This window comes from Humulus lupulus, chromosome 5 (genome assembly GCF_963169125.1).
Source record: "Humulus lupulus chromosome 5, drHumLupu1.1, whole genome shotgun sequence".
Taxonomy (NCBI): domain Eukaryota; kingdom Viridiplantae; phylum Streptophyta; class Magnoliopsida; order Rosales; family Cannabaceae; genus Humulus; species Humulus lupulus.
This window is the reverse complement of record NC_084797.1, coordinates 136,927,638-136,942,866: the sequence shown is the minus strand read 5'-3', so window position 1 is coordinate 136,942,866 and position 15,229 is coordinate 136,927,638. Positions and strand designations below refer to the sequence as shown.

At 41.1% G+C, this 15,229-nt stretch overlaps 1 protein-coding gene and 1 non-coding gene across 5 annotated transcripts in view; one reads left to right on the top strand and one right to left on the bottom strand.

Moving 5' to 3' along the window:
* Window positions 1-325: 325 nt before the first annotated feature.
* The window catches only part of LOC133777685 (uncharacterized), a 39,096-nt gene continuing 24,192 nt past the window's right edge, over window positions 326-15,229 (bottom strand). For 3 of the 4 annotated variants that reach the window (XR_009868771.1, XM_062217373.1, XM_062217374.1), the window contains one exon: window positions 3,252-5,608. Coding sequence is in view for 2 of the 4 variants with exons in the window: in XM_062217373.1 (XP_062073357.1) it covers window positions 3,293-4,030 (738 nt within the window). In the remaining 2 variants the exon portion in view is untranslated. Of the gene's footprint in view, window positions 1,142-3,251; window positions 5,609-15,229 lie in introns of those variants that run through there. The other variant, XR_009868772.1, reaches the window with a different exon arrangement.
* Window positions 4,930-5,036, top strand: LOC133780700 (small nucleolar RNA R71). The gene has a single exon (XR_009869520.1). It is a non-coding gene; the product is annotated as a small nucleolar RNA R71 (small nucleolar RNA).

The window sequence follows — 15,229 nt, the reverse complement described above, 5'->3', positions numbered from 1 at the left end:
TATTTCTCCCACACTTATACTTTTGCAAAATTTGCATATATGAATTTTTTTTATTGCAAATCATCATTTTTTTTCCTTCTTTTTTTTTAATAATATTTCAAGGAGAGAAATAGAGATCATACACAAATTACAACCAAACAAATAACTCATAAGTATTTCCCCCTTTTTTTACTTTCAAACCGTCCCACAAAATCAAAAATCATATATATAACCATGGTGCAATGGGTTACAAAAAGAAATATTTTTTTAATGAGGTATAGGGTCAAAATTTCGGTTCATAGAAGAAAAGTAACAGTTGTCATGGCTCGAACATGGGAAACTAGGGATTATCATATAATAGGTTGGCTTGAACGGTTCAAACGATCCAAAGAACTGCCTCAATCATCTTCCTAATCATATGTACTTATGATTTCGCCTCAAACAATTGATCAATGATTTCTAGAATGGTTGGGACTTCAATTTTTTTTTTTTTTCAACAAGCATAAAAAAAAATTTCCAATACATTCAAGTGGTGAATTCAATCGTGCATAGAGTGAAAAACAACATAAATCAAAATAGCAATTCACATAGGAATCAAGCACACAAATCATACAAAATTCCTCCTTGTCTAACATCACTTTAGGCACAATTCAAAGTTTCAGCATCGACTAATGCTTTCAACAAGACCAACACAAGAAAAAAAATACGAAAACAGAAAAAATAACAGAAAAAAAATAAAATAAACAACAAATAAAATGAAATTGTTCCCTTCCCCCACACTTAATGTAACGCCCTGAATAGCCAAGACCATTACACTGTGTGTTTACAAAGTGCTAGACTTGCTAATCAAGTCATTTAATTTAAAACGTGTTATTGAAACTATAAAGGAACTAGGGTTAAAATGTTTTGGTCTCCAAAAGTCACATTTTTCATTAAGAAACGTTTCCTGTTTACACGGGATCCCAAAAATAATAAGATTTAAGACCGTTTACAAAAGACATAAGGTTTAAATACAATATCAAGCCATATTAAGGCAAAACAGACAGTTAGGCAATCCCTGTCCTGATCCACTCCTCGACCATGGCGATCGAACAGCTGGCTATGTACATTCAACCCCGCAGCTCTCCATCTCAGGATTGGTCCAGCTTGCCTTTGCCTTTACCTGCACCACGTAGCACCCGTGAGCCAAGGTCCAGCAAGAAAACACAACATCAGAGCATAAGCAATCAATAAACAAAACAATATATCATATTGCATCACATATTCTCAACCATACAAGTATTCAATATAATCAAGTATTCCACATACTAAACATATCAACTCATATCATATATCAGTTCACAAATGATAACTAGGGCTAGCGCCCTCAGGCCTCTCCCTCTGTTATCCCACTAACTCCGGCCCGCTTAAACCGAGCTCAGTGAATATTAAGCTGTCCTCGACTACCAGTGGCCAAGCCGCGCCCTGTGCGCAAATATTGTGTATAGCACCCTTAGGCCGCTATCACATGTCCCATGGCGTAATACCATCATTGACATAATACAAGTATCGAGAGCACTTAGTCCCATCATAATCATATAACCGGGTGCAGTTTTCCTACCTTTCGATTCGCTAGCTTTGATCTCTCGACTCCTTGAGCACGATCCCTTTCGAGCCCTAGCACTCACCTATACACAACCATAGGCCAAAGTCATCATCAAACCTCAAGTCCAAAACCTAGCCTCGAGGCTAATCCCGAGCCCCTGGGAAGTCCTAGTTCCACCAAACAAGGTGGTGGAATCAAACCCCAAACCCTTGGTTAAAAACCCTTGCAAACAACCCTAAAATACCCTTCTGAAAACAGGGCAGCGCTACAGCGCTCTCAGGAGGGCACTACAGCGCTACAAACAAAAGCAAAACCCCCTCAGCATGCATGGCCTAGCGCTACGACACCCAAAGGCTAGCACTGTAGCGCTAGTCACAGACAGACACCACCTCAGTTTTTCTTCCTGCGATTTCCTCGAACCAAACTCAACCAAAACTTCTCCAAACCTTTACCAAACTCAAGAACAATCTTATGAACATAATCCACTCATCCCAAGCACCCCAAATACCCAAAACCCAAACACATGCATCCCTAATCTCAAAATTCACCATAGCTGACCCTAAGTTCAGAAACTCAGCTGAAACCAGTCAAAACATCTGAGTTACAAGCTTAGAATTCATACCTTAATGGGATTTGGACTTCAATACAACCTCTACACCTCCTTAGATTGCTCTTCCTCAACCTTGGCCCTGAATTCCCTGAAGTTCCCATCAAAGTCAGCTTACACACCATAGTTCAAAAACCAAAACCAAAAACTGAAGAAACTACAAAACCTTACCTCAAGTGTTAGGGTGTTCTTGCTAAACCTCTGCCAATTCTCCAAGCCTAGCTTAGGATTCTTGATGCTCAGCCTAACTTAGCTCCTCCGCGAGCTTTGCTCCAAAAAATACTCAAGAAACTGATGAAGAAAGCATAAACCGACCTTAGGAACTCTCTGTTTTCTCCCTTTCCTTTTTCTTTCTTTTCCTTCTTTTCTTTTCAGACTTTTATACTTTTCTACAACTTCCACTAACATAAAGCCTTAATAACACTTAACTCCTATAAGCCAAATGACTATTATGCCCTCCCTTTTAATTCTAACCCTTTAATCCTCTTAGGGCATTTTAGTCATTTTACCCAATTCTAGCTAATTCCTCGAGTGTCTCTAATATCTACCGCTTGATTCCCGATACCTAATTAATCACCAATAATATTTCTCAATATCAAAATAGACCCCAATATACTCACTAAATTCCCATTTATACCCCTAGGCTCACCCCGAGCCGGGTATAAATCCCCGCCGTGACTTTTTCGCTAATCTGCTCCCTAGGATCGTCTCGAGTCACAGATCACAGATATATCCACATAATAATGTGGTCTCTACAATTATCACATATATCAATACAGTTATGCCCATACTGGCCAAAATTATGATTATGCCCTTCTAACCTAATCAGGGCCTACATGCATACTAATACACATAGTCATGCATCTCAAATATTCAAATAGTCATATATCATGCTTTAAATCATAATCATGCATTTACTCATCAAAGTCACACATAATTCTCATTATGCCCTCCAGGCACACTAATCAAGGCCCTTAAGCCTTATTAGCGAATTTGGGTCGTTACACTTAAACAATACATTGTCCTCAATGAAAATAAAACGAAAGATAAGGAAAAGAAAACTCCCTCAAGTACGCTTTGTTTAACGTCGTTAGCTCGACTAAATGCCGCTCTCAAGATCTTTATGTTGGGTATTTCAATGAAGTCTCCTTCCCTTTAATCTTACCAGGAGAATCAAACACATTGAATTTGATAACTTCACCATCAAATTCCATTGTCAGTGTTCCTGTTCTAACATCCAGCTTTGTATTTGTTGTCATCAAGAATGGCCTCCCAAATAAAACTGGTGTCGGATTGGGTATTGATGCATCCCCCATTTCAAGTACATAGAAGTCTGCTGGAAAGACAAGTCCATCAACCTTTACCAACACATCTTCAACTACCCCTAAAGGATAAACATTAGTGCGATCTGCCAGCTGAACAATAACTCTTGTCTCCTTTAGTGGCCCAAGATTTAAAGAAGCATATGATGAATATGACATGACATTAATCGATGCTCCTAAATATACCATACATCGCTCAATCCTTTTATTCCCAATCATACAAGGAATTCTAAAGGTTCCAGGATCCTTGCATTTTGGTGGCAGCTTCTTTTGGAGAACAGCAGAGACGTTCTCCCCCACACTTATATTTACATTACCCTTCAATTTCTTCTTATTCGTGCACAACTCCTTCAAAAATTTAGCATAACGTGGCACTTTTTTAATAGCATCAAGTAATGGAATGTTTACCTCAACTTTGCGAAAAGTCTCAAGAATTTCCTTGTTAGCTTCCTCTTTCTTAAAATTTTTCAATGTGCTTGGAAAAGGCGGACGAGAGACATAGGTTGGCATAGTTGGTTTATGTGACTTTTTCTGCATTGATGGTTCATCATGGATGGAGTTGTCTACTACTTGCTTTTGCACTGGAGCTGGCAATAAAGGTTGTGTGGTGGCTCATATTGTATACCACTTTGTAGTGTTATCGCACTTACATTCTCCTTGGGATTCCTCTCAGGTTGTGAAGGCAATTTATTAGAAAGATGAGCTTCCAACCTATCATATGATGTCGCTAGTTGTCCCACCTGATTCTCCAAACTTTTTATGGACGCTTGGGTAGTTTTATGAAACTGAAGCATATTTGTAGCAATTGCATTGATTAAATCTTCAGTGGAAGGTTTGGCACTTGGTGGTGGAGCAGCTTGCGATGCTTGCGATGGTATGGGTACAAAATTATGTTGAGACCGTTGTTGAAAAGTGAAACCAGGTGGTCTCACAGATGTAGATTGTGGAGCAACTTGTTGTTGATTCCCATAACGAAGATTTGGATGATCATGCCAACCAGGATATAAGTTTGTGAAAATGGTTCATAGTACATCTGACGTAGTTGACCAGGGAAATTTCCTACAGCATTAACACCCTCAATCTCTCCCTCAAATAGAGTAGGGCAAGTATCAGTAGCATGCCCCACAACCTGACAGATTCCACATGGCCTCACCTGTTGGCCTAAAGCAAGTTGTTGTACAACTACAGTTAATTTGGCCAATTGTTGATCAAGCTAATTAGCATTAGAGGTGCTTACTTCATTAGCTGATTTGGGTGGTGGAGTAGGATCTTGGCGAATGCCAAACTGTTGTGAGTTAGCAGCCATATTAGAAATCAAGTTTCTGGCTGCAGCAAGAGTCTTATCAACTAGTGTACCCCCACTGGCTGCATCAATCATACTCCTATCCAGTGATTGTAATCCTTCATAAAAGTACTGAATGAGGAGTTGTTCACTTATCTGATGATGAGGGCAACTAGCACACAACCGCTTAAATCTCTCCCAATATTCATACAAAGACTCTCCTGTATATTTCCTTATACCACATATCTCTTTCCTGATGCTTCCAACTTTAGATGCTGGAAAATATCGTTCCAGAAACATAGTCTTCATAATATTCCATGTTTTAACAGTACCAGGTGGAAGATAGTACAACCACTCTTTAGCTGCATCCTTCAGGGAGAAAGGAAAAGCTCGCAGCTTAATTTTTTCTTCAGTCACTGCAGCAGGTTTCATACTAGAACAGACAATATGAAACTCCTTCAAATGTTTATTTGGGTCCTGACCAAGCAGCCCATGGAAAGAAGGCAATAAGTGGATGAGGCCCGACTTCAACTCAAGTTAACATCCAAAGGTGGATACTGGATGCAAAGCGGTTGTTGGTCAAGATCTGGCGCTGCCAACTCTTTCAACGTCCTTTGCTGGGCCATTTTTCTATAGGATCGAACTGAATCATCAGAATCAGATTCGTTGTCAGACGATAATGGCTCTTTAACAGACTCTGCACGTTGATAATGACGCTGAAATAGTGGATTATCAGTGATAGTTCTGGAAGAGTGTGAAGCGGACGATGCCTCAAGATAGTCTTTAATCTTTTGTAGTCGATCTTGTGTATCGTCCTCACCAGACATATACACCTAACAATTCCACAGTAAAAGCTAATTAGTCACAAATAAATAAATTTGAATAATAAAGAGAATAACAATAGGCCCCGGCAACGGCGCCAAACATTTGATGGCTGTCGTATACCACAACAAATTTAACAATGATTTTTCTTTCAATACTTCCAATTATCTTAGTATAATAGCAAGCACAGGTCGAACCCACGAGAACTATCGTTCAATTTATTATTCAATAATTAACACTAAAACTTAAAAGGGGGATTTTGATTAAATAACAACATAATCTAGAAAGAAAATAAAGATTGATATTACGATATTAAGAAACAGTTAAAGGTTAATCTCCACCCTCAACAATCATTCATAATCACTAATAATAAATATTATTCCAATTTCTCAATTAAAATATTAACCCCGCAGATAACGTTGAAATAGTCAATTATCTCATTCTCCCTATTATAAGTAATCAAGGCGAAGCACTCAATAATTAACTCTTTTAACTAAGCAATAAATCTATGAAGCATACAATCTATTTAACTTAGATAAAGCATTAAGTTCTATGGAAACAAGTTAATCTAGGCAATAAATTAATGAAGCATATAATTCATTTAACCTAGGTTCTATTTTTCATCACAATCAACAATTCTTTTGACATCACTATCAATTGCAATTTATCACATACACTTAGAATCCTAAACTATTAGGTGAGTAGTAATTCTAAGTTGACAATTGAATAATGTAAAACCTTAATTAGTTGGCCACCTAACAAGAAATCACAAAATTCATAACATTCAATTAGAAAAATAGAAACAATTTAATATTGAGAGAAATTAAAGAATAATATTCATTATCAACAATCAAGAATGCATGTCTTGGTTTTTGAATTAACCCTTAACCTAAAAAGAACCTACACCATAATAGTAATCATAATCACAAACATAATTATAATTAAAATTAAAGAGATTAAGGGAAGAAAATAAATTAGATTGATGAACAATAGTGTTGTAGTCTTCTCTCCAGCCATTTCTAAGTCTTTTTCTCTCCTAAACCGTAATAAAAACACCCTCCAAAATTAACCCTAATAATCTTTTATAGTCTCAATTAAATTCTAATTAAAAATCTGAAAACGACGTCGCACGCCGCGGCCTGGAAAATTCGCATCGCGGCCTAAAACAAAATATGTGCAGAAATTTGTCATGCAGGCAGCGACCTGAAAAAAATGAGCAGCGACCTGTCTGGAACAGAAAAATCTGAAACGTCAATTCCAATTAAAGTGTCGCGGCCTGAATTTTATGAGTAGTGGCCTATCTTCAATTTCTTGAATTCTTGACCTTAGATAGCTTGTACATTGCCGCCACTTCAACATTTCAATCCCGAAAGCCTTGAATACTCCTAAAACTTCATTTTAACTAAACTTGCCATCAAAATGTCAGATTTATCATCATAAAATGCAATGTAGAAAATATGTTGTAGAGTCACGAAACTGTTGGGGTTTTATGCCCTAATTAAAACCCAAATTCTTTGTAATCTCATTTTATTATCAATAAAATAATAGAAATCTTTTTTTGACTTGGTTAATCACTTTGGTCACATGTTTTATTTTCATGATTATTTATTTAATATAAACTTCTATTAAATCCCGAGCATATAGCTAATCTTATTTATAGTGACGTAATCACAGTGGAATATAAATATGATTATTTGTTCAAAATAAGTTAGTCCTAAGATTAGTCAGTGCACAGAATTTACACTAACTTGCCAATCTACGATATGATCTACTTACATATTACAGTATTATGTTCTTTCTAGAACATTAGCAAAGTAGATAAGATCGAATGTATTTGTTACATCAGACAGGACCGATATTGACAGTTGATAAAATAAGTAAACATATCGTTATTATCTATTCTATTCATATCATATAGTTGACCATAGGTTAATTCAATCTCAATTCTGAGTGGTTAGTATTCTATCTGATTGTATTATTTGAGTTCTTTGACTTGTACGTTACCAGCTTACCCTACAGACTACCTCATACTTACATCTTGGGAACTCGGTAGTATAATTGAGTGGGAGTGTTAATAATAGATATGAACATCTATAGCTTCTGATGAAGAAGTGAAACGATGGTTTCCTTTTAGTTTGGTTCAAGGTGTTAAATGATAGAGATCTCATTTCAGTAATTAAATTAGTTTACTGAAATATCATTTATAAGGAACTAAGTGTTTTAAGGATAAAATACAATGAGGGGTAAAACGGTATTTTAGTCCTATCTCATTGGAGACCGTCTATAGAGGATTGAGTGACAATTATGGTTGTAACAATGGATAATTAATAGTGTATCTATATTTGTTATAGAGCATTCTATGAATTCAATAGTGCAATTTTGAGTCTATAGTGGAGTCACAAGGAATTAATAAGTTAGTAAATTTATTTGCTAGATTTATGATAATTTATTGGAGCTTGATTTCATAGGCCCATGGTCCCCATTGTACCTTGGATAAAATCATCTAGATAGTCTCAATTAATTGATTTAATCATCAATTAGAATTATCAAAGTTGACCAGGTCAATTTTTGATAGTTTCACGGAGTTTAGTAATTTTGAGAAGAAAAGAGAAATTATGGCAGATTTATTAATTAAGATAAATTGGGATCTAAATTAATAAATAAGTTTAAATCAAGGTTCAAATTATAAATAATTAATTTGATAAAGGATTTAAATAATTATTTAATTAATTAAATCAATAGAAAATAATAGAGGCCTTGATTTTAAGACCAATGGGCTTATAATCAAATGGGAAATTTCACAAGCCTATAGCCCATGATAATTTCGACCTAGGACTTCAAAATGGCTATTATTTTATTGATTTTTTAATTAAATTAAATGGCCTAATTGAGTCTATATAAGGAGTGCTTAGAGAGAAGTCAAAACATAAGTTTGATAAGTCACAAGTCAGATTTTCTAATAGTTTTAGATTCTCTCTAAACACAAGTCATTTTCTAAACCTCTTTGTTATTTTCTCTTCTTCTCTCTATATCTATCTCATGTGTTGAGAATTGCCCACACTATTCTAGGTGGTTCTAAGGACACATTGGAAGATTGTGAAGAAAATAGAAGATCGGTTCAGTTTCTTGATAATACTCTGCGACAGAGAGGATACAAGAGTTAGAGAAACTGAAGGAAGGACTGTTTCATTCCGATGCGTATACTGTAAGTATTCTTGTCTTTGTTTCTCTTTGAATTCAATTTTAGAAACATGTTTTAGGCTATCTCGTATTAATTTGTTTAATATTAGATATACATTAATATAAATAAAGATCATGTATAAGCTATTCCTAAAAATTGGTCTCAGAGCCTTTGGTAATCTTTATTTTCATGCATGAACATGTTTAAAATTGAATTATTTGATATGTTTGAATAATTGGATGGATTTCATGTTTTTATGAAGCATATTGATTTTATGTGAATTTTAGCAATTTTTAGGTTATTTTGTTGTGTTTTCTATGCTATTAATTTTTATATATGCTTTATTTTGTGTAAAACATGTTAAAAATTAATTAGAAAATGGTTTTGGTTTGAAAAATTGCTCAAAAAAAAAAATTTGTACTGGCTCCCATGCGTGCACGCACACGCGCACGCGTACACCCCAGCCCCGCGCGCGCAAACCCAGCAGCCCAGTAGTGAACAGTAACCGTACGGACGGTACTGTTCATCAAGTTTTTTTTTTAAGAAAATTAAGAATTGTGAAAAAATTTTATTTATAATCAAAGCCAAAAATATCAGATTTGTTTTGTATTTAAAAACATTTTTTTTAAATAAGATATTTTTGTTAGTTGAGATTTAAATAATTATATATTTTCTGCAAATATTCAAATTCAAATTTAAAAATAGACTAACAACTTAATATTAAATCTTTTAATATATTAAAATATTAGAATTAAGATATCAGATATTTGAGATATTTTCATTTAAATTCTTATTTTTTTTAAAATATAAATGTTGACGGTGAGAACTCGTCAACTAAGTTGAGTTGGAAAAATTATCAAGTCAAGATCACTAATGGAAAAGCTGTAGAAACTTAAACAATCCCTCAAGAACAATGATAGAACAATAATGGAGAATTCAGTCTTTCATTCACATTCAAGCCTTTGCTACAGTAAAATTTCCAACCCCCCTTCAGGTGGTGTTCCAGTTCATTTTATAGTAGGCTCTAATGGCCTTAGGTATATGGTGGTCCAGGAGACCAAGTGGTACATAAGTACTATGTCAGGGGAGTGGCTTCAGAGGTTATGGTCGTACATCCAGTACAGGAGCAGGTGGCAGGAGGATGTCTCCTCTACTTTTCTGTACCCATGTCTGATGAGTGGTGGCAGGCATAGTGGCGCAGGTGGTAGTGGTGTCGACTCTGACCCTTGGCCGTAGACGTACGGGCCATAACTCTTATCCCAGCAGTCTCACTGGTACTGGTGTCCGTACTCAGTACTGGGTCGTACAAGTATGTCCTATTCGACTCGTACTGGAGCCTCTAAGCATAGGGGTCTTAAGGTGTAAGGAATGTGACCCTTGGTGCATGGCTCTACTTACGTGGCCACTAGGTGACGTAGCTCTCATTCCTTCGCGAGGCCCCCTTCGAAGGCTTATTGATGGCACGGCTCTCTTGGCTATTCACGAGGCCGAGTGTGCTGCGGACGCGACCCCCATGAGGCCATGGGCGAGGTCACCATGGGCGAGGCCACCACGGGGCCTAGATGGTGAGGCCACCCCGTGGGCATGGCGAGGCCACCACAGGGCCTAGATGGCGAGGCCACCCCGTGGGCATGGGCGAGTCCACCACGGGGCCTAGATGGCGAGGCCACCCCGTGGACATGGGCGAGGCCCTTGGACGCGAGGCGGCTGGTGCGAGGCTCGGGCGCCCGGACGCGAGACGTCTGGGGCGAGGCCCTCGGATGGGGGGCGGTTGGTGCGAGATGGTGGCACGGGCTTCGCACCTGGGCCATGACAAGGGGCGTCGCGCACAGTGGCCGAGCGAGGCCCATGGCGTCGAGCACGAGTGGCCTAGTGATGCCCACGGCGTCGCGCACGGGTGGCCGAGCGAGGCCAGGGCAGCTTTGCGTCTATGTCTTGCAAATGGGGGCCATATGGCAATGATCCCATAAGGCGCGGGTCTAGATTTGTGGCGTGATAGCGTGATGACTTCCCGATACGGTGGTGGCCCGAGGACCTCACATAAATCTCATATCTTGCCTTGGTGGAATTTAGGCGTCCACACTTGCCCCCTAGTCTAGGAGAGGACCTTTAGGTGCTCTTGTAGACTATTCACCTTGATTCTTATAAATAGACCTTCATGCATGGCCTAATATTTTCACCTTACTTCTTTGGCTTAGTGGTTTGGAGAACCCTTCCTTTTTCAAGAGGTAAGGGGTTCAATCCCCCACAACCCAATTTTTGCCATAGTTTCATTTGTTTTATTTTTTTACATATGAGCTAGTTTTTTTTTTTTTTTTTTTTTTTGTCTATTTAGTGACTAACACCTCCTTTTTGCCTATTCTTGTAGGCGTGCATTTTCGACCATTTGGTGCTTTTGGCCCTCGTCCTCCTTTTTTGGTCCCGACAGCCTCCAATTTCTACATCTTGAGGTATGTTCTCTTTTTCCCTGGTTTTTGTTAGGTTCACATAAGCGTTACTCGGGATGGGGTACCTTGGCCTGAGCTTGTAGTGAGTTTGACCGTATGCACGCCCCTCCTCTCTTTTTTTATATATATATACCCTGTAGTTGGCCATTTAGGGCGTTTGCATCTAGAGATATTAAGCTTATTCCTTTGTATTTTGTATCCTTTCCCTCGTTTATACGTGAACCCCTTTTGCTGTTGGGACGAGGTCTCATGGCCAGTGACGGCCCGTCCGACATACCCCCAGGGGCTGAGTTTATTGACATGTCCTCAGACTCAGAGTCCCCTGAGGGCAATCCTCACCAGGACTATGACTCCTTAAGGCAGGCCCGCATCCGCCACCTTGAGTACATGGCTAAACTTAGGCGTAAAATTTGGGTGGTGGAGAGCGAAATTGACTCGGTGTCGAGAGGAGACGGAGGACCTTCCCCCCCAGACCTTAGTGGCCACGTAGCGAGCCTTAGGATGACCCTTTTTGAATTGCAGTGGGAGTTAGAGTTTATGGAGGGACACCTTCCGCCTGAGCCTTCCAGCCCACCTTCGCCTGATGACCGTCAGAGGGCTGCTTATGCTTCTCCTCAGCCCCTAGTCTCAGTTTTTCCTAGCTTAGCACTTCCGCAGCCGCTCCCTCGATGGAAAACTCTTGCTAGGAAGAAAAAATGGAGGGTCAAGTGTTCTGTCTCTTCCTCACATTTTTCTTTTGATTTTGCAGATATGCCGAAGGCACGCCGACAGGTATCTACCCAAGAGCAGGACGACGCCCCTTTATTAGCGTCCGAGCTGGTGTCGCGCGTGTCCGACAACAAACTGATGGACATCGTGAATAATTATCGCGTCCCTCCAGATTATGCTCTATATGCCCCTTTAGAGGCATGTCGTGCTGACCGCCCTAGGCTCGGCTTCGTGGCCCTCAGCGAGCACATTCTAAAAGCGGGTGGTACCATTCCGCTGCATCCGTTCTTTGTGGCAGTCCTCAACTACTTCGACCTTGCCCCGCTTCAGCTGGCTCCCAATGGCTGGCTGACTTTGAGCTGCCTTTTCATTGCATACATGAAACTGTTGAAACGCGCCCCTACGGCCACCGAGGTACATTTCCTCTACAACCTCATGTCCCTCCACAATTCAAAAGGCTTTTACTACTTACAAAAAGCCAACAACGGGGCATCTTTGATAGAGGGTTCGGTGTCTAACCCGGGGCCTTGGAAGCGGGACTTTTTCTTCGTGGAAGGTCCACTCTCCGTCCGTGAGGATTTCCGGACCACTCCCAGTAAGTGCTCTGAGCATCACTTCCTCTCTTCTTCTTTTTTTTTTTTTTGCAACTTATGGTTTCGTGCCTTACGCTCACACTGACTATGGCTCGTATTGTGCAGAGCGATTCGCTGAACCCTCCGTCGTCGGGTTGGAAGCCAAAGACATGAGACGGTTCCTCAATGCTGAACCTGTCAGGAAAGAGGCGGTGCGCCTTTTCACCGTAAAGAATCTGAACCGCCACAAGCTATCTCCCGTCTCTGACCCCAAGTTGTTGTGGACCATCTCTGGGTCCACGAAGATGAAGGAGACCTTGGCTGAGCCTTGCCCAGATGACGATGAGGATGAGGAGGGGCCGGAGGAAGCCCCCCTTGACCGTGGGGGATTCCACCAACTGCCTCCATCTCCTGGGGGGTGCCCTCCACGTGCTCCCTATGATCCGGACATAGCCCCTCACTCACAAGACCAGCAGGACATTCCGGGGTGTAGTATTTACCCTGACCCTGAGGGCCATGACGCCTTCCCTCAGGCTCCTCTCGACCCTGGATCGCTGGGGGTTGATTACGTCGGCCTTGCGAACCCCCCCTTTGTTCTATCAGAGCCTCGGCTTTCCACTTCCACCGCGCCCCCTCCCGCATCGGCAAGCGGGTCGTCTGTCCCCATCAAACCAGGTGCCCCTAGTACGGATGGGGAGCCATGGGTGACTCGGATGGCAACGTCGTTCGGACAGCGATACATCCAGCTTGCCTCGGGCCTCCCTGTATCCGACTGGAATGGCCTTGGGAACGTGGCTCAGATGGATCTTGGGGAGAACCTAAGGCGCTCCATGGCTTGGGTGAGTCCCTGCTCCTCGCGTCGGCCCTATTATGTATAGGTGTTTATGCATATATTCTTTTTCTTTCTTTGTCACTTATTGCTGCTGTTGCTAACCCTTTTTTTTTTGTAGACCTATACGTTGGCTATGCGGTTTGTCGACTCGTCTAACAACCTCTACGCGTCTGCTGCTGAGAGGAACTGCCTTACAGCCCGAGTGCAGGAGCTTGAGGAAGAGCTTAATGGAACCAATGCTAAGTTGTCATAGGTCCAGACCAAATTTTCCAACTTGTCATTGAAGAGGAAGGAAATAAGGGCCAAGACTAAGAGGCTAGAAGGCAAAGTTACTCGCTTGGAGCGTGAACTCCAGGAAGCCAAGGCCATCGCGACCACCTCGCAGCAGAGAGTTACCCTGTTGGAGGCCGAAGTTGAGGCCCTCAGGGCTGAACTTCAGTCAGCGCAGGAGAGGAGTGCTTCCTTGGAGGCGGAGAGGGCAACCACTGAGCGCAGGTCCATAGACCGTGCCCTCTACAATGTGTGGAGGCAGGATCCTAACTTTGACTTCTCTTCTTTTGGTGAACATGCCGTTGCTCGGGCAGCCCTGTGGAGTGCCCACATTAGGAGGCCTTGAAGTAGTCTTGCTTTTTTTTTTTACTTTGTAATATCATTATCACTGCTACTTTTCTTTTAGTAACTCTTGTACTATCTCAAGAACTCTTTTTTCTAATGTATAAATACATGTGCTGCCATTTATTTCTTGTTCTACTGCATTTGAGGCCCTTTTAAGCCTGCGTTTGAGGCCCTTTTAAGGCTATCACCTCTTTTATTTACTAGGCTGGAGGTCCTTTGGAGCCCATGTGAAAGGGTTCACTGAGACCTCTTTTGGTGCCTCTTGATTACTTTTATAAGGATATTTTGACCCCTTGGGTCCTAGCTATCCTTTTATATATTTTTGCGCGCGCTTATTATTTGTTGCGAGAAGCGTCCTTCTCGTCATTATGCATAGTACTATTTTTACAAGGGTCTCTTTTGGGATCCTTTTTGGCTAGACGGCTTGGCGGCCGCTCTAGACTTATTATTGTCGTTACCATATATTTTTTTTTGTAAGTCCCTAAGGCCTCCTTGATATTCACAAGGGTAGCTAATCCTTGTGATCCCAGGAGATGCCTTGTAAGGACTCCGCTTAAGGCCCTGATATAGGGGGTCCCTCTGGGATCCCCGCAGAAGGGCCCTTTTTAGGGTCCTCCTGATGGAGGGTTGTTTTCAGGATCCTCTTAGTAGAGGGTCCCCCTTAGGAGTTAGGAGGGCAAGGGGTCCTTTTTAGGATCCTCCGTTAGAGGGTCCCTTTTTAGGAGTTAGGAGGGCAAGGGGTCCATTTTAGGATCCTCCGTTAGAGGGTCCCTTTTTAGGAGCCCTTTTTAGGTTCCTTTTGCTGGCTGCATGTTCTTGCCCCTGTCCTGCCCCCCAAGTGCATGGTGAAATTTATTTCGGCAGGCACTTTGGCTGATGCTCGTGCAGCGAAGAAAATAAACACAGGAAGTAGCAAACGGTTTCATTCACAGCACGCGGTTTACATCTAACTTTGTAAATAAAAAGGGGGGGTTACATCTAACTAGGAGGCTACCTAGGGTAGCCTCTTTGATTCTTACTTAAGCTGAAATAACGAAGAACAAGCTAAACATAGGTTCTTTTGGGACTAAGAACCGAAGCCTTGCTGGTAGCACTTCTCGAGAGGCTCCGTAACCTGTGGGTCCAATCTTGTGCGGATCTAACTTGTGTGGGTCGCTCCTTCATGCACAGCCATCGTCATTGGCATGGATGGTTTGGTGGCTGCGCAGAGGGACATGTTATAACATTCCCTCACTTCCTTCTGCTCCCCTTTCACACATGCTACTCCCCCAGGGGTA